At 37.9% G+C, this 20,546-nt stretch overlaps 1 protein-coding gene across 1 annotated transcript in view; it reads left to right on the top strand.

The window, feature by feature from the left end:
• Window positions 1–346: 346 nt before the first annotated feature.
• The window catches only part of GPR155 (G protein-coupled receptor 155), a 41,881-nt gene continuing 21,681 nt past the window's right edge, over window positions 347–20,546 (top strand). Inside the window, exons 1-7 of the mRNA XM_061202213.1 lie at window positions 347–545; window positions 4,796–5,292; window positions 13,120–13,519; window positions 15,324–15,489; window positions 16,397–16,552; window positions 17,896–17,979; window positions 18,913–19,030. Of these exons, the coding sequence (XP_061058196.1) occupies window positions 4,827–5,292; window positions 13,120–13,519; window positions 15,324–15,489; window positions 16,397–16,552; window positions 17,896–17,979; window positions 18,913–19,030 (1,390 nt within the window). The 5' untranslated portion in view covers window positions 347–545; window positions 4,796–4,826. The remainder of the gene's footprint in view (window positions 546–4,795; window positions 5,293–13,119; window positions 13,520–15,323; window positions 15,490–16,396; window positions 16,553–17,895; window positions 17,980–18,912; window positions 19,031–20,546) is intronic.

Below are 20,546 nucleotides of genomic sequence, written 5' to 3'. Positions count from 1 at the left end.
GGGGTTAGGCGGAAAGACAAGAGGCTTCTGCACCTGAATTTACGGAGAGGAAAACGAAACGACAAAGCGCCCACGGCAGCCGCCATTTTGCGGGAGCCGAGCGCCCGGAAGTCCCGCCGCCGGCGTCTAGCGGTTGGGAGGCTCGCAGCCTGCGGCTGGAGGCTGGGGTACCGGAGGACCTTGAGCCTCCGCATCTCAGCGGTCGGGGACGGAGCCAGTGGGCGGGGCCGGGGCCGCGCGGTGTAGTCTCGCGGCGGGAGGCGGAGCCTGAAGGCGGGGCCTTGGACGGCGCGGCTCTGTGGTTCCCCCGGCCGGGGGCGGGGCCTGGAGGCGGGGCGGCGGCGCAGGGAGGTGCTGACCCGGTCCCAGCTTACGAGCGCCTCACTTTCTCGGAATGTGAATGAGCTGCTATAGCCGGCCGCTGGCAGCCGGCAGCTCTCGGCTAGGAGGGCTGGGGTGGGAGGTGACGGTGATTTCCTCCCTGCTTGACCCACCTCGAACATCGACTCCCTTCTCCCGCGGCCCCGGGGATGCAGCCGTAGCAGGTGAGATGGGCCCCCGGGGCGCCGACCTGCGTGGTCCCGGCTCGGCTTTGCGGGCCCCTGGTGACCCCGCTCTCGCCCCTCGAGTCTGAGCAGGTGGGCAGCGCCCAGACCCGCAATCCGCTGCCTGCGCCTGCCCGCCTCTGCCCCGCAGCGCCCGCCTTTAGGACGTGCGGGGCCACCCGGGAAGACTTACGTAGGGGAAGGGGAGGCTTGTCCCCTTTGGTGACAGAGCTGCCATCCCTCAGTTTGAGGAGCACATCATTTACGTGCGTCCACCCTACCATTCTCAGACTCTTCCCTTTATTCCGGGGGTTGGCCTCAGTGAATGCCATCCTGGGAGCTTCTGCCCAGGTACTTGGAGCGTTGCACCAAATTTTCTCCCTTACCCCTTTTTGGAGCATTTCACTTACCATGCTTTGTGACTGCCATGCCCTGGGGAAGCTGAGCGACCGACTTTGTATCCCAGGCACAGAACCAAGGCTGCCTTTACACTTCCACTGCTGGCTGCCCAGGCATTGGGTGGCAGCTGTTCTTTAGGCGGCCTATTTGGTTAAGGATTCTCTACATCCTTATCTTAGAGGGCCAAAGTCTGCCTCTGCCGACAAGAGAAGAGGCAGTGCTCAGCACTCCCTCCCCACTCTGGGTCTTTAGGGAAGACGTTCGGTCCCCTGCAAGTAGGTGGGAGTGGGTGGATGGTGTGACTGCTGGTGTTGAAGGGTGCTTGAATAGGACCACACTGTATTATGCTTTTCCCACCGGAGAAAGGTTACTGGGTGTTTGAGAAATAGCTTAAGAGTTTAAAGCTTTCTCTTTGAAACACGTCAGAACCCTCCTCCCCATTTTCACTTAATAGCAGTTGTTTACAATGTTAGTGGTTCCTCCATGTTATCTAAACCAAATATGAGTGGCCAGAAGTGGCTGGTCTATAGCATTTCTCTGCTCCCGCCCCAGTGAGTGGTCTTTTAGTGTGACAAGCCAACTTTTTTGTTCTTTAACAAGCCTTGTTTTTAATGAGATGAAAAGACTGGATGCTATTTTTTTTTAAACTTCCATTGCTCTGGCTCCTGTTTATTTTAAAAGAATGCTCTAAGAAGTGTATTCTCGGGGCTTCTCTGGTGGCGCAGTGGTTAAGAATCCGCCTGCCAATGCAGGGGACACGGGTTTAAGCCCTGGTCCGGGAAGATCCACATGCCGCGGAGCAACTAAGCCCGCGCGCCACAACTACTGAGCCTGCGCTCTAGAGCCCAAGAGCCACAACTAGTGAAGCCCGTGCGCCTAGAGCCCCTGCCCCTCAACAAGGGAAGCCACCGCAAGGAGAAGCCCGCGCACCGCAACGAAGAGTAGCCCCCGCTCGCCGCAACCGGAGAAAGCTCGTGCGCAGCAACGAAGACCCAACGTAGCCAAAAATAAAATAAATAAATTTATTTTTTTAAAAAAGTATATTCTCTTCCTGTCGGAAAAAAATTTCAGATGAGATAAAACTTTGTAAGTCCTTTTTGGTTATTTTGACTGCCCCTCAATTAGCAGATATTGCTTCTATAATATCAAGGAACATTAAAAGAAACTTCATGGGAAGGGGAAGATTACTTTCCAAAGTTTTTCTCTTAATTTTTGACTACCTGAAAGTTAAACCTGGGCCTTGCTACAGCTATTTGACCATCACCTTGAGGGAAATAAAGAGCTCTCCCTTCCCTGCAAACAACTAAGATCAAACTAAATTAAATTGAACTCCTCTTAGTTGTTTGGTATAAAATGAAAACTGATAACCTTACAACCCATCCCATCCCTCTGTTTTAGTTGGAGGCTCTTTAATACCAAGTATGTTTGAAGAACTGCATAGAACAATGAATTATATTTAATTTACTACCATTCTTCTTCTTATTAGGACACACAACTCCTAATGGCAATTGCTACCATTTCTTGAAGGCCTACTTTGTGATAAGCTGTGTATAAAAGCTCCAATCCTCACAACAGCCCTCTAAGGAGGTTTTTACTCTCATTTTACAGTTGAAGAAGCTATGGTGCAGAGAGGCTGAGTTACCCGAAGAATTGATAAGTGATAGGCCCCAAATTGGGTTCAGGCCATTTGACTCTTTTCACTGAACAACTGCAAGTTTAGTTAAAACTGTTGGTTTAAAAATTATTGGAATACATTGATATGCAAGTGTGGTACAAATAAGGGGTAGGGAGCAGTGTAAGTTATAATGCTCCAGGAAAAGAAATATAGGGAACTTTAAAAAAATAACAGGAGACTGGAGTAGTTTATCACCTTAATCTTTAGCACTGCCTTTTCAAGTCCACATCTCTCAGGGGCTCCAAATGTTTAACACCTTTGTTCAGTTGTTTACCAGCTCATTACTTTAATTATGGGTACCTGTACCAATCAGTAGCTTTCCCAGGATATAATTTGATGCTTATTTGGTAAACTTCAAGTATGTGAGTATTACAGGTTTTGTGTATATTGACCACTTCTATCTAATCCTAGTAGGAAAATATTTGTGCTGATCCAGATTAAATGTAATGTTTTAAAACGGTTCAGTTTATACCAGGGTCGCACAGAGAAAATTATCTCATCCACACCCCCAGTTGTATCAGTTGTTGGTCTTTGGCCTGCCATCTGAGTCCTTAATGTGATGTGGGTGTTTGAGAACTTAACCTGGGCATTATACATTTCAGGAAGCATAAGCTTTTTTACTTTCTACCTTATATAAGGCTACTTTAGATAGTTAACCCAGAATAATCACTTAGGAATTGGCAATTGTCACTATGTTAGTTTCAAGTTACTAATAAAAGCTGGTTAGTTGAAGAGTTGTTCAAACCTAATGTTCATTGTGTCCCTGGCAGCAAGAGGAAAGTCTGGTAAGTATTGTTATATTAACACAAAGTTTTCCTTGCTTCATTTTCTGAACATCTTTAGAACATTTTACAAGACATTTTGTGGTCTTTAACATTTTATGAACAGCTTTGGAACATTTCAGAACACATTTTGTGGTCTTGGTGAAAAACTTAGAATACTTAACATTCAGGAAAAAACAAAAAAACAAAATTCTGTCCATGAAGTAGATAGTTCCTAAGAAAGAACATTGATCCACTAAAGGGTGAAAGGTTTATTTAAGAGCAGGTGATTATTTTAGTCTCCTAAATCTCCTGTGTGCTCCAGGCACGGTGCTAGGCATTAGGGACACAAAAGTGAGCAAAAACATGCATAGTCCCTGCTTCTATGGCACTTAAAGTCTAGTGAAGGAGACAGACATAAATCACATAGTCACTAATACATAGTATAATTATAAACTGAGAAGAGTGGCCTAAAGTTAAGGAACATGATTCTATTTGAGAAATACTCCTGGCCTGGCTATGGTGTTAGAGGAACCTTACCTGATACAACGACTCCTGAATTGATTTGGATATGATTCGGAGGATGGGTAGTTGTTATGTGGGTGGGCAGGGAAGAGAATATTTTAGTGTGAACTGCATGGGCAAAGCCCCTGTGGCACAAAGGACTATGGGGAATTCAAGACAGCCAATATGTGTGGCTGGTGTAAAAGGAACTAAGAGTAGGTTGGTGCGATGCCATCATTTTTTCTTTCATTCTCTCTCTTATATGCCACCAGAAGTTATATTTAACTTTTGTTAAGTGATTTATTTGTGCCAGATGTATTTGTAAGGAGGTAGGTACTATTATTGCCGTTTCACAGATGAGGAAAATGAGGTACAGAAAAGTAAGTTACTGGTTCAAAGTTGATCAGTGATACTCTATTATACTCTTCTTCCTATCCTATATTCAAGTCCTTCCGCAGGCTGGAAAGGACCTTCCTGTCCATTGTGACTCTTTGATGTAGCCCTGAGAACTTCTGAAATTTCTGGAAAATTTGGCTGCAGGTGGACATTCAGCAGACTCTGTGGGCCCCGTGCTCTCATCCACTAGGCAAAGCTTGACTGTGGAGCACTGGAGAGGACCACAGGGCATCATTACAGCTGTAAAATCTGTGGATCTTATTTTACTCATATCTGATACTGAACATAGGACAGCAACATAAATACTTTGAGCTGACCCACCTTTGAGAGTCAAGAGGCTGTTGTTAGCAGACACTTCCACCCACTTTATTTTTCATTGCATTTTTCTCTGATGGTAATTGAAAAAAGGTTGTATATTTATTTGGCCATTTAATAAATCTATGTTTGCCAGTATATCCTTTAAACTAGAATTCTTCTCATTGATTTCACACTGAATCTTTCTTCTTTCTTTCCAGAGATCTGGTTGGAGTTGGAGGGTGAAAGAAAATGAATTCTTTTTCTGATATACCTGCCAAGAACTTGACCATTGCAGTCAATATGACCAAGACTTTGTCCTCACCAGTAACACATGGATTTAATTCCACTAATGACCCACCTTCAATGTCAATAACAAGGCTTTTTCCAGCCTTACTAGAATGCTTTGGCATAGTCCTTTGTGGCTACATAGCAGGAAGGGCCAATGTTATAACATCAACACAGGCAAAAGGACTGGGAAATTTTGTCTCCAGGTTTGCACTTCCAGCTTTATTATTCAAAAACATGGTTGTACTTAATTTTTCCAATGTGGACTGGTCTTTTCTATATAGTATCTTAATTGCCAAAGCTTCTGTCTTTTTCATTGTATGTGTATTAACCTTATTGGTTGCCAGTCCCGATAGTCGATTTAGCAAAGCTGGACTATTCCCTATTTTTGCTACACAAAGTAACGACTTTGCATTGGGATATCCTATAGGTAAGTTACTTTTTATTTTTTAAGTTTTAAAAAATTTCAGGTCTTTTAGAAGGTAACAAAATGTAAGGCTTTAATTTGAATCTTTTAACTAAGCATTTGTTAGTGATTTATACTTATATCTAAGAAACCTTTCATATTTTTTTCTTAAATATGTCTTAAGTTAGATGAATTATATTTTTTCAGAGTTTGAGGCACCTTCAAACATCTACCTGAAATAAATGGTCATATCCAAATAAACTTTGTGAGTCATCTTTCTAATAGTATTTTTTTTCTTCTCAATAATCACATATGAAAGAAATATAATTTCCAGAAGAGATCAGATTCTGATTTAAATTATGTAAAAAGCATAGGCATACACCTGTTTAAATACTGTCATTATTAAATGTTAGCAGTGGAAATTTATGAGTGACTTTTTCCCTCCCTTATTTTTCTTTCCATCTAGAGTGTATATTATTTTACATTAATGCTTGTTATTGAGTTTTTTATTCAAAATATCAGTGTACTTTGGTCGAAGTTAATTTCTTGTTTAAGGACAAAATGAGGACTTTTTTTACCTTTCCAACTTTTCCTTCTTTAACTTTCCAACTCTTTAAACAGCCTAATTTTATGTTTCTATGTGTATATGTTTTCCTGATGAAATAGTAAACATACTAGTTGGGGATGTTGAGATATCTTAGAAACATATTCTATTTTCCAGAACTCTCTGCCACCAAGAAAATGTATACTTAGTAACTACTTTTTTTTAATGTTTTTTTATTGTGGTAAAAGTCACATAATATAAAACATACTATTTTAACCATACTTAAGTGTACAGTTCAGTGGCACTAAGTACAACTCTCACCATCATCCATCTCCCAAATTTTTCACCTTCCTAAACTGAAACTCTGTCCCCTTTAAACACTAACTCCCCATTCCCCCTCCCTACTCCCCCCCAAGCCCCCGGCCCCTGGCATCTACCAATGTACTTTCTATGAATTTTTAATATTTTTAAAGTTTATGTTTTGCTTTGATCATGTATCATAATGTAGGGAACTGAATATTATGGATATAGTCATTCATTTATGACTTCATTCATTCATAGGAACCTGTTAGTACCAGTGACTGTGCTAGCTGCTGTGAATACACTTGTGAACAAAGTTCTTGTACATATTGAATTTACATTTTAATGGGAAAATAAAATAAAAACAAAAATAATATCAGGTAATGACAAGGGCCATAAAAACAAAGTAGTGTTATTTTACAAGGAGATGGCGTTTGAGGTGGGGAGCAGGGCCAGTGAAGGCCTCTCTGGTGATATATCTTCTGAGCAGAGACTGAATGAAACTTAATGAAATGGACAATTGAAATCTGCCATTAACTTTCAAATTTCTTATCTTTTAACAACCCACCCCCCCCCCAAAAAAAAATTATTACACCTCTGGCACCAAAAGGATTCTAGTGGACTATACTTTTCATCATTCTCTTCCTCCATATTGCTTACCAGAAATAGAGATACACACTTAAGAAATTATACAACTATGAATAAAGTAGGAGGTTTATGAGAGAGGAAAAACCAGGCTCTTAGATAACTGAGCTGTGAATAGTCAGAAACTAGATAGATGTTCCTTTAAGGTTAATCAATTTTAAAATTAAAGGATGAGCCAAGCATTTAAATAAAGACTTCGGAAATAAAAGAGCAAGGAGTTAATGTGTTGTCCCTCTCTTCAGGAGCATTAATAACGTACATTTGTCAAGGTATTGATGGTATAAGGACCTTAGAAGTGGCTAAGTATCATAGTGTTAAATATTTAATAAATAGTGCTATATCTTAATTTAGACATGAACTGTAAGTTTCATGCTGTCATAGAGTAGTAAGCCCATAACTAAATAGAACTAACATTTGTAACTTTATAAGAGTATTTTCTTATATACTTATCTCATTTGAGGTAGGGCAGATATTATTATCCTCATTTTCAAATAAGAAGGCAGACTTACAGAGATTTAATTGTCTTACCCCAGGTCACACAGCTAACAGGTGACTGAGACCCAAACCTAGATTTAAATCCTGGGCATTCTCTTATGCCACACAGTTATATAACATGCCCATTTGATCATCAGAAGACCCAGCTAGCCCTTATAATACATTATTTTCAGAGAGAATCAAAGTTTTTCATAATCTTTACATTATTCAAAAAAATTCATAAAATGAGTAGCAGTGGAAAAAGACCTATTAGATGAGTTTATCCATTTTCATATTAAGGCAGAATCTCCAAATAAAAAATATAGTCAGCCATTTTCATTGCTGCTTTTCTCATGTCCCACATGAAATCAATGAATCTGGTAATAATCATGTTCCCAGCAGTGTGCTAGCCCAGTTCCCCTGATGATTATGCTTGCAGATTTTGAGTTGTAATTGTTTGTTTGTTTTTAAATCACAGATAATGTAAGAGCTCTTGTGACATTAGGTTGTAGACAATAACTTTACCTGAAACCAACAGTATACACAGAAGTGCTTTTTCATATAACTGCAGATTGGAAGCTCTGGTACAGAACTAGGGCCATGTATCTGCTCCAATGAGATTATTTATTACTGCTGTTCATAGCCATCTGCCTTCTGGCTATGCTCAGGGTGAACAGAGAAGACTGTCTCTAGAGAGAAGACCATTCTTTCTGTTTGTTATGTGGCCTCTCCCAAGAATTCCTACTCTCTAGTTCACCGATAAGCATGGTAGCTTAAAGGAAATGTCCTTTTTATGACTGCATTTGTTCTACAACATTGGTCCAATTTACAGGTGACTCAGAAGAGAGATAAGTTAGTGATTAAAGAAAAAGGACAGTCGTGTTTACTTTTTCTCTATACTATAATTATAATGGTCTATGAAATTGCATTAAAATGATTTATCTATACTCAAGTGACATAATACTACACTGCATTATTGCAGACTAAAAAAATAAGCTTGCTATTTTTAAAAACAATTCTTTTCAGAGGTACTTTAAGAAATCCGCGTATGAGAAGAAACCAAGACTCTACTGAGGTGAAATGTGGATTTTAGCAGATCAGAATGGTTCCCTGCCTCTGTCATTAAAAGATACAGTAGGGCATAGTTAAGTGCTATAATTCATTCTTAAACAATGCTGATAGCATAAGCACCCTGACTAATCATAGTTATGCTCTAGTGCTTGAGCTGTAAACAGAAAGGAAATGAAGCATTTAACTATATGCCATTAAATAATAGAATGATCTTGTCTGGGTCTTTGTGTTATTTGCTAGGGATTGAAACCCTGCAGTAATCAAAATAGGAGCCACAGTGGGTGGCTAATTTTGTCTCTTAGTTCTTCAAAGCTATATAATAATTCCTCACAGTGGGATTCTCCCCTCCCCCCAAGAGCCTTATTTATAAGTATTAATTAGAACTTAATAGTTGATATAATGATTATAAATCTAATTTGTTAATATGGGTCACTGCTTTCAATTATTTTTCAGATTTGAAAAACTATACTCAGATTGATAACAAAAGAATAGTGCTGCAGGGTAGGGAGGGTGGTGGGATGAATTGGGAGATTGGGATTGACATATATACACTAATATGTATAAAATAGATAACTAATAAGAACCTGCTGTATAAAAAATACATAAATAAAATTAAATTTAAAAAATAGTGCTGCCTATTTATAGATGAAGATGGAATGTTAAGTAATTATGCAAATGAATGGCAGAATGAACTGAAATTCCCATACTGAACCCTATTCTAGTAATTAAACAAGTATTTATTCCCAATTTTTTGCTTTCCCACTAGACTATACTTCTTTTGCCTTTGTATACCTGTTCAACTGACTTAAAATACCCCAATAGTAGTCTGCTTTATAAATATTCAGAAGATGAAAAAAGAAAAAAAATTGGATATAAAAAGAAATGGGTTCATGGATAACAATTAGTTATAAATTGCTATGTTACAAAACACATTTTTAGTCTGTCTGAAACCTTTGACATTCATTGATGTGTTAATTCCATTCAGCAAGTATTTTCAGATTTTGCTTAGCACTCAGCTGGGACTGGGGGTTATAAAATGATACCTTCAAGGAACTTAGAATTTGTTGAGATGGCACGGATATGAAACAAAGTACCAGAGCCATCCAGGGAAGGAGAGATCCATGATGTAGACTGAAGACTTGGTGGAAGAAGTGGTACCTGAGACAGGCCTTAAATAGTAGGCAAGATTTGGATAAGAAAGGAGAGGTTTCAAGAAGTTGGGGGATGATGAAGTTGGGGAATGATAACCGGCATGTAGAACTAGAAATTATGAACCTGGTGTTTATCCAGCGTTACAGTGATATAAACTGGCTGATAGAGGCTTTGCACTAAGGTGTAGTGAGAGGTGAGCTGGATAAATAAGGAACAAATTGTGGAGACTAGATTGTGAATGTCAAAAGAAAGATTTTATATGTGGTCTTGTGGGCAGGGAGAGCTGTGGGAAAATCTTAATTTTTGAAAGCTAAGATTTAGGTGATATTGTTGGTAGCAAGTAAAATGGATAAAGGGGATGGTCAAGAAAAACCAGAAGAATATACGTTGGTAAACAGAGTAGGTAACCCACTTTTGAGATTTTTGACTAGTGGGAGTAGCAGGAATCAAGATTCCAAGTAGGAATCAAATACAAAAGATCATGCAAAAGAAGAAAGGACTTGGTGATTGGCTAGGCCTAAATATAGACTTTTGTTCAAATTTGCATTGAGCATTTAAAACAACCTGAAGTCCATTATGTAATGGTGATTTAGTGCTACTGTACCAGGAAAGTACATTTCTGGTAAAAAGGCATTAACTTAAGAAGCTTTGTGTGCTGTAAGTTGTCAAAGGAAATACCTTATGCATTTTATTTTGGCTACTTGGGAAAATTCTTAGGCTCAGATTGAAAACACAAGGCTTTTCTAAAATATACTCTCTATTTTAAAAATTGAGGGGTGGGCATAGGCACCTTTCTCTTTGAGCTAAAATATCTAGTCAGAAGTAGTGTAGCTAACTAGAAATAGTTATCAAAAGTGCTGCTTTATTTTTTTTTACTTAAAGGATGAAACCTTATGAAACGTGAAAGAGAACCACTGAGTTACAGAGCTATATATCTAATTTGGAAATCAGTGGAAAGAATGTGTGAAATTTTATGTAATCAAATATATTTTGTTTAACATTTCAAAGATATTAGAGACCTCTGTATGTGCTTAGTTGAAAAAAAGGGAGTTGAATCTTATAAAAAGTAGCTTTTAGCTAATGAGAACAAGGTATTCTAAAGGTTATATAATCTAGTTACATAACTAACGGGACATGTGCTTGACATTAACTGAACTTATGTATCCTGAGTAAGCAAACAAATATATTTTCCTACCTGTGTCACTTTATCTTAATGTAAATTGAGAAACCTAATCTTTTACATTTTTTCACATGATTGCCTCTCTTGTGAAGCAAGTGATTGTGAGTGATTGTGGCTGTTCTTATTTTATCTTTCTCAACTTGAAATCATTTATGAATCAGGCTTTGCATATATTAGGTTGAATAATTTCAGAATTCATTGCCAAAAATGTGCCTTGAGACCAATTTGATGCTGCAAGGCTCTAAGTTAACCTGATCAAGCCAAGACCAGGCCACCAACCCTCACATGAACCAAGAAACTGCTAGAAGTCTGATCCAACCCATCTCCTTCCAAGGAGACACATCTCATGCAATGGTTAGGTTCTAAAGTCATCATATACAGTTGAACCTTTGAAAAATCCCTCAAATCACCCACAAGATGCAGCACACGTACTTTGTGTATATTGTACCATTTCTCATAAGTCTAATAGCCAGATTCTTTTGCAAGCATTGCTCTTCTTCAATGAACAAGTAATTAGTTTGCACTTGGGAACATGTTTTATGAAAACAAAAAATGAAGCCTTTGTTTTCCTAAGAAAGTGTAGTTGAATTTGCATTAAATGTGCATTGACATGACTTTACTGTATTCCCCTCCCAAACATTTCTTAGATCCACCTTTCCATCTCCAATTCTTCAGCATCTTCACTGGTCTTCCTTCCTGAAGGCATTCATTCCTCTCCAATGGAGGCTGCTCATTTTCTTATCACCTGCATACCATGTGAGCAGTGGGTAGGCAGGATTGGCATCCTCATAGCCACTGTGTACCACTGCTAGGCCATTATTCTCTCTCTTCTGTAAAAACTGCTTCTTTGAGGTTCCTGCTGCCTGGCTAAACTGCTCATCCTTGTTGCTGCCATCTGCTGACCTCACTCTCGTCATTCCTCATTCATTGAAGACTAATATCTGGCCCACTGTCATCTTCTCTACTCCCAAGTTTTGCTTGTTATCTTTTTTTTTTTTTAAATTTATTTATTTATTATTTATGGCTGTGTTGGGTCTTCGTTTCTGTGCGAGGGCTTTCTCTAGTTGCGGCAAGTGGGGGCCACTCTTCATCGCGGTACGCGGGCCCCTCATTATCGCGGCCTCTCTTGTTGCGGAGCACAGGCTCCAGACGCGCAGGCTCAGTAATTGTGGCTCCCGGGCCTAGTTGCTCCGCGGCATATGGGATCTTCCCAGACCAGGGCTCGAACCCGTGTCCCCTGCATTGGCAGGCAGATTCTCAACCACTGCGCCACCAGGGAAGCCCGCTTGTTATCTTGTTTAACCTTAGCATCCATGTGAACTACCCACCAAATTCTCTGCTCTCTCAGTTCCTTGACCTCCTCACCTCCAATGATGTTTTCCTGTACTCCACTTCCGCCACCAACTCCCATGGCCACATCCTGGACCCAGTCATCTGGGAAATATTAAATCCAATAGCTCACTATCTGACTTACTGTGAACTCCTAAACTTCCAGCTACACCTACTTCTTGAACTTCCCAGGGACCTCCAGTCTCTAACTGCTCTGCTCTCTATCTGTTAGCCATCTCCCATCTTCACTTCTTTTCCTATATAGCTTGGACTCCATCGCCTCAGTGCTCATTTTTTTTTAAAACTTTTTAAAAATAAATGTATTTATTTAATTTTATTTATTTTTGGCTGTGTTGGGTCTTCGTTGCTGCACGCGGGCTTTCTCCAGTTGCTGCGAGCAGGGGCTCCTCTTCGTTGCGATGCACGGGCTTCTTATTGCAGTGGCCTAGCTTGTGGAGCACGGGCTCTAGGTGCACGGGCTTCAGTAGTTGTGGCACGCGGGCTCGGTAGTTGTGGCTCACGGGCTCTAGAGCACAGGCTCAGTAGTTGTGGCGCATGGGCTTAGTTGCTCCATGACATGTGGGATCTTCCCGGACCAGGGCTCGAACCGGTGTCCCCTGCATTGGCAGGCGGATTCTCAACCACTGTGCCAGCAGGGAAGTCCCTCAGTGCTCATTTTTTAGTCTGTTATCTCCTCCTCTCTCCTGCGTTCTCTGTGCTCTGATTTCTGCCTCACCACTCCAATGAAACTTCCCTCTCAAGAGAACCAACAACCACCTTGTTGCTATGACTACTTGAACATTTTGTTAGTAGATTTTTACTTTGAATTGTTTTAAGAATTCTACAATTCTGCCCCTTTATTGAGACTAGTCTTAGCCTCTAAATAGTAACAATTAGTGGGTTTTACTAAAAATACTTTTTAAAAGTTGATTATCATTTTATAAGCTAAATGTCATTTAATATAGAGGGTTTTTTTTCCTCTTCAGCTTTATTACTAAAACATACTTTTCCAAAACTAGGGTAATGAGGTCATTCTACACTATTTAGGTTAATTTACAATATGTTATAATTAAGCATGGAAAACATTATATTCATAATTTATTAATATATTTCTGTGGTAACCATTTAAAAATCAATTTTAATTTGTATTTTGCAGTTGAAGCTTTATATCAAACGACATACCCAGAGTATCTCCAGTACATTTACTTAGTGGCGCCAATATCTCTTATGATGTTAAACCCTATAGGGTTTATCTTCTGTGAAATCCAGAGATGGAAAGACACTCAAAATGCCTCTCAAAACAAAGTGAAAATTGTGGGACTTGGACTTCTGCGTGTGTTACAGAACCCAATAGTATTTATGGTTTTCATTGGCATTGCTTTCAATTTTATTCTTGATCAAAAGGTGCCCGTATATATGGAAAATTTTCTTGATGGACTTGCAAATTCTTTTTCTGGATCAGCTCTATTTTATCTTGGTCTTACAATGGTAGGAAAAATAAAGAAACTGAAGAAGTCAGCATTTGTTGTACTTATTCTTCTCATCACAGCTAAACTGTAAGTTTCACTTATTTAACTTGGGGATTGTACTTTGTGAAAGCCTTATTTAGCCCGTTCGTTGGGATATGTCTCTGTTTTCTCCATTAAATAGTTTGATAGTAGTAATCCCTCCTAATTGAGTAGTTACAATTTAAAGGAAAATGTGATGTTGGTATATGGTGGAAAGTCATTTCCGTGTAGGTTACTCTTTCCATTTTACTGTCAGAGGATAAAGACTATTGGTTTCCCTTCAGCTTTTATATAATTTTACTTAATATCTTCCAGTGTCCTAGTTTGATCATATTTTTAAAGGAATTTTGCAGGATTTCTGAGTTTTCTAAATTTATTAAAATCCTATTGGCCATGATGAAAACAATAATTTTGAATATAAACTTCTATTTCATGAATTTGAGGGAAATATTCTAAAATTCTGAGGGTGGCTGAATATAGGTAAGTCAATAGGAATGATTATTATTAATCATCTGATCCTAGCCTGTAAATGAAAAGTTCTTAGCTCCTTAGTTGATAGTTCCTTCAGCCTCCTTAGCTCTTTAGCCGTGGAGTTATACTTCCTGGTAAAGGTGACATAATTTTACTACAAGATTATCCCAAGGCACTTGGGGCATGTTTAACTATTGAATTTAGCTCTTGTATAGACAATTAAATTCATGAGACCAGTGCAATATGAAATAGTATCTATATTTTCAAAATAATAAAAATGAATATAAATTCTGAAGATTATTTATAGTGGTGTTATGCTCTTGGAAATAAAGTATTATTTAGTTTTTTCAAAAAATTTTTGGCTGCACTGCATGGCATGCAGAATCTTAGTTCCCCGACCAGGGATTGAACCCACGCCCCCTGCAGTGGAAGCATGGAGTCTTAACCACTGGACCACCAGGGAAGTCCCTTATTTAGTTTTTCACAGCAATAAATATGGTTCTAACAGTAATAGTAATACCAACCATTACTTATAAGTATTTAAATATTCTCATTTTTAAAATCTTTTTTCTGGTTCTTTGATCCCTATTACATAATTTCTTCTTCTTCTTTTAATTAAAAAAAAAAACACATAAGAGTAGTTCTTTACTCCATCTGAGAGCATCTCTGTAGGTGCTGCTGTGACAATATTAACCTTGGTTTTGTTCTTTCTAAAGGAAAGCTCCATTAACTTGCTACTGTTGATATGGTCTTTCTATGGAATCCTGGAGGATTTGTTTAATAATTAACTCTTCACCAGATCTGGATTTCATTAGTTTTTTGCTCTACCTCAGTTATTTCAGTTCCCTTTGCTAAACCTTTTTTCTTTATTAAGATAAAGAGCTAATTGTAAAATACCTGTTTCTCTACTGGTTTTTGAAATCTAACTGAGTAGCATTGTTATCATTACCTGAACCATTTAAACCTCTAATCATAATAAAGGTCCACTTTTTTTTTTTTTTCCAAGAATGAGTTTAGTAATTTTCTTGAAAAAGTTTACTCAGGTTGTCAGTCTTCTTTTTTTCTTTTAACATTTCAATGAACTAATAGGGAAAGCAAGAAACAGCAGTTATAATGGCAACTTTTACAGATTTTTTTGCAAGAAAATTATTCATAGAACCAAAAAATTAGTTTTTTTCCTCCTAATTCCTGATGTTTGAAGTATTTCTAGAATATTGTTTTACTTTAAGTAGCTCCAAGTTGAATTTTTTATTCTTTCAATAAAATGATACCTTCTGGGCAGGAGAAGAATAACCTAATGCCAAGTTCACTAGAGCAATTTACTATTTGGGGACCAGCATACTTCGATACCAAGCAAATGATGCCTTTCTTGTTTCTTCAGCCTGGTGCTGCCACTTCTGTGCCGAGAAATGGTGGAACTCTTGGACAAGGGCAACAGTGTAGTGAACCATACAAGTGTATCGAATTATGCGTTTTTGTATGGTGTCTTTCCTGTAGCACCAGGAGTGGCTATCTTTGCAACACAGTTCAACATGGAAGTAGAGATTGTATGTATATATTACTTTCTAAGTTTGATTGTTTGGTTGGTAGAAAAATGAATTTTTAAAACACAGAAATCTACATTCTTTTATGAGAATTTGATATCTTTAAATTGCCTCATTATAAATAAAGAGACATTATGTAACATCATGTAACAAGTGAGTTATTTAATCTGGGGGTCTTTATTCAGCCATGACTTTTTTCATTAGTCTTTTTTAGTTTCAAGTATTTTAATGCTGTAATTTTAGTTAAGCCTAAAGGTTATTTACAGAAGGGTAACTTTCGAAATTTGAGGGGAAAAAATCTGTTTTATTCGTTGATAATCCAACCACCAGATGCAAAATACCACATAATCAACTGCAATAAATAGCTAAATCAGTTAACATCAATTAGTGTCTAAGCATACTATACATGTTATCTACAGCATTAGAGCAGATGTTTTTGAAATATAACATATAACATGAAGGAACTAAATTGTTGACCAAAGGTTAGTTCCATTATTTAATTGGTAGAATGTTTGCATGGTAATTTTTCTCTTTTTGAAATTGCTTTTATTGCCCTATATTTTTGAAATAGTATGGAAGGAAACTGGTCATCAGTTTAAGTAGATCATTAATATGGTTTACTTTCTAGAATCTAGGAGATAAACATCAGATGTGGGATTTCTAGCATTGTTATATGCAAATATAAATTGAGCATAGACTGGAAGAGAAGCCAAGGGAACTTAACTGTGTTTTCTTGTAAGAACTCTAAGAAAAAGGGAATATGATATTAGATAACACGCTGGATTCTGTAATGTCTCTTTACTGACTCCTGCTTTTATTTTAGAATGCCTTAGTGCGCTGTGGCTAAAGTTCACGGGAATTGTTTAAGTGAGTCTGTGACTCTTCCTCAATTTGACTTCATTTTTTGCAGATAACCTCAGGGATGGTAATAAGCACATTTGTGTCTGCGCCAATCATGTACATCTCTGCCTGGTTACTGACTTTTCCCACCATGGACCCGAAGCCATTGGCATATGCCATCCAGAATGTTAGTTTTGATATAAGTATTATCAGTCTGGTCTCCTTGGTAAGTATGTTTCAGTGTAAAAATGAATGAGAATCACAGAATGAATTTGAGAATAGCTTGGTAACAGAAAGTTAGGGAGTAAAAATCTAATTTCTTATGCAATACAGAAAGCTAAAGCCTACCCATAAAATATAGTATCAGCCTTCTGAGTTTTGTCTTTCCAGTTGGGAGTTAGAGTTGTATAACAGACAAGGCATGAGATTTAGTCAGACCTGGATTTGACTCCTGGCCTTATGACAAACTAGCTGTTATTTCTCTGTGGAGTTACCTAAGCCTCTCTAAGCTTCAATTTTCTCAACTATAAAATACAGATAATAATTTTACCTATTTCCATGGTTTAAGGATTACATGAGACAATATATGTAAAAGGCATTCTGAAAATGGTGAATTGATATAAAAATACTAGGTATTGTAGAATCATGTTGTTGGAAGGGATCTTTGGGATTAAGACCAAATACCCATTTAATGTTAATGAAACTTTTGGATATATCTAGCTCAAATTAAATACTTATACACTTGGCAACTAGAGTATCTTGTAGATTGAGTTGCCTGTTGAATTCAAACAGTATTCTGGCTGAAAATAAAAAGACAACTTTTGCTGTTAAAGGAAAGGACATAAGGATGAATATGTATACTGGCAACAAATAAATGTGTGATTAATGTAATTTTTAAGAAATTTTGCTTCTGTTACATTTTCTTAAAAATGATGCCCGTTGATAAGAGGGCAGTCTCGTAGGGGGAGAGACAATATAAATTTTGATTGACAATGAGGTGAGAAGAAAGAAGGAAATCAAACCAGCATACGTAGCTGACTACTGTGTATCCTTTTAAATATAAAGAATGCAGGAAAATTAATCTTAAGGTGGATGACATGTGTTGTTTGAAGTAAGACAGCCTGGAATTTAGATACCTCACGAGCCAATGTGGTGGAATCAAAATGGGGAAATTCAAGATAGTGCAGTATAACTGCGTCTCCCACTAAAGCTCCTTTTCTGAAGAGTTGGCTGTGAGCCTGTGTCCCACCCCAGCCACCAAAGGTAGGGATAGTTGGAACGTGGCCCTCCCTGTTCAAGGAATAGTTCTTAAAGACTCTGTCATTTTTGGAGTTAATTTACCATAGGATCTCTCCATGCTTTCTATTTTACTTTGGATATTAGTTTACCTTAATGCCGTTTTGGGAGCTACACAAGTTAAAGTAAATAAAATATTGCAATTCCTTTTTGAACCAGGATAAGAGAATTCTTTAAAGAGGCTAATGAGTAATTATAAAATAAAAGTTAGTAATTAATAAGTGATTATAAAGATTAAGAAACCTGAGTAACTTTTGAACCTGTGTGTTTAAGATCTGGTCTTTGGCTATTCTTCTTTTGAGCAAGAAGTATAAACAGCTTCCTCATATGCTTACAACGAATTTACTCATCGCTCAGGTTAGTAAACCTACAGATAATTAAAGCTGTGTTTTTCTCATTGATTATATTACTATAGAGGAAAAAATCGCTTTGTTGGGTTTTTCCAGGTATAAAGTCAAAAGTATTTTTTTACCAAATACAATCAATTACAATTTGATTACAACTAATTTATGCCTAATTTATTAAATACTGCAGTGTGTCTTGAACTATACAAAGTTGAGGCTAATACAGTTGGCCCTCCAGATCCATGGGTTCCATATCCTCAGATTCAACCAAACATGGATTGAAAATATTCAGAAAAAAAATTCCAGAAAGTTCCAAAAAGCAAAACTTGAATTTGCCATATGCCGACAACTATTTACATAGCATTAACAGTGTATTTGGTATTATAAGTAATCTGGAGATGATTTAAAGTATACAGGAATATATGCATAGGTTATAAGCAAATACTACAGAATTTTATATAAGGAACTTGAGCATCCTTGGATTTTGGTATCTGTTGTGGGGGGCGAGGAGGCGTCCTAGAACCAATCCTCCATGGATACAGAAAGACAAGTGTAATGACATTTAGTGATAATTTTTCATTTTTTAATAGAAATAATTGAATCATTACAAATTAAACTCTCTCGTAATCTTACTTTTCTGGTTAAATCTTTGCATGTCTCAAATCATAAAGGAAAGAAGTTTACATTTTCTATGTAAACCTTTTCTAAATATATGGTTAGTATTTAGAATGTTGTTATCTATTTCAATTAAATAGAAAGGCTTGTTAAAGGCTCTGTATAAAAAGTTTTTTAATCATAAAACTTGAAGTTTTAGTATAACTAGAGTGCAATAGTTAATTACTCAGCAGTAATTTTAAATGAATAATTATAGTTGCTGTGAATAAAACACATGTGTATGAGTCACATGAGTATGACTGACTTTGTTTTTTTATAATTTTTTCTTCAGTCTATTGTCTGCGCTGGAATGATGATATGGAATTTTGTTAAAGAAACAAATTTTGTTGGACAAATTCTGGTGTTTGTTTTATTGTACAGCTCCCTCTACAGCACCTACCTGTGGACAGGTAAGTTGGATCATGAATAGAAATTTAGGTCCCCCTCTCCTCCATCACTTGAGGCCCCAGTTTCTAGTGATCTAGTTGAAGTCTAGTAGTACAGGATTAGGGCATTCACTTGGGCAGTTACACCCACTAACATAGGCAGTCTGCAAAGCTGAGTTCTCTTCCCTAATCACTCTGTTTCTGCCTGGGCTCAGGTGGTTTCCAGTCACATGTCCTTTTTCTTCAGGGTCTTGGGTTCTAGGCCACAGTCAGCACAGCTCCCCTTTGGAGCCATCAAGGGGGAAAGGCACTAGAAGCAGGTAGGGAAAGGAAAGAATGGGCAGAGAGGGATGAGGCATGTGAGGTGTGTCACAGAGCTCACTATTAGAATCCAACTGAACTGAATGAAAAATTCTGGCTCTGCCTTAAGCAAATGACTTAACTTTTGCGGTCTCAGTTTCCTTATCTGTAAGCCTGGATTATCACACCTTACAGAGTTATTTTGAGAATTAAATGAAATATGGATGTTTATGCCTGGTACATGGTAGGCACTCAACAAATGTAACTATATTATTAAATAGAGGGAAGAGCAGTAATATGAGAACGAGAAAAACAAGTGAACAAAAGGGTATGGAAAGAGAGGAATACCCAGTAAGAAAAACTATTTTTCATTTCAACTGGCCCCATAAAGGATATTCAAAATGTTTTAGCACATTGCTCTTTTGAAGTATAACATTTATTTGGGTGTGTGCATTCTGGTATGTTTGTGAAACATTCAGTCTGACTGATTTGTATTCATACCACAAATGCAAACCTATAAAATGGCGCATAAAAGGAAACTGTAGAATGGTAGCACTAGTTATAGCCCCTGTTAGGAGGCAGGTGTCGGGAAGTGGCTGTGGGCGGGGCTGGGGGGACAGGCCTTTGATTTCATGCCTTCAGGATCAAAGCAGGACCCATCTCAGTCAACAGCCTTTTGAAGTGAAGCAACAATGTGGCAAGGAATTACAAAATGAATTCAGTGCAAACAGGAGAAGGTTTGTGCTTTTTAAAGGCAAGTACACCTTCCATGGCATAAGAGTTTTCACGAGCTGTCAAGTTAAAAGAGCCTGAATACTTTATTTCCAAATACAGATGAACCAACTTGATCTCTAATACTTAGGTTTATTAAGGTTAAATTTATAGTGAGAATAAGAGAGCAGTATATAGATCAATCTGTCAAAAAGCCCCAAGTTTCTCTGATATCCTCTTCAAGCATGCATACCAAAATCTCTCCAAAGAAGCTGTTCTGAATTCCCTGACCTCGATGAAGAATAACCTTGAGATTATTATGATGTAACAGAATTTTAGACCTAAAAGGTCATTTTAAGTCATCCTGTTCAGCCATTTTCAATTTTACTCATTTGCAAACCATCCTCATGAATTTTGCCATATCTGCCTACCACTTGTCCTTTCTTTCCACCTTAAAATTAACTCACTTTTTTTACTTTAATAAATTTAGCCTTATCTCAGTAAAATCCCAGGTTTCATGTGTTAGTTA

This window comes from Eubalaena glacialis, chromosome 1, assembly GCF_028564815.1.
Source record: "Eubalaena glacialis isolate mEubGla1 chromosome 1, mEubGla1.1.hap2.+ XY, whole genome shotgun sequence".
Classification (NCBI taxonomy): Eukaryota; Metazoa; Chordata; class Mammalia; order Artiodactyla; family Balaenidae; genus Eubalaena; species Eubalaena glacialis.
This window is presented reverse-complemented; position numbering and strand designations above follow the sequence as displayed.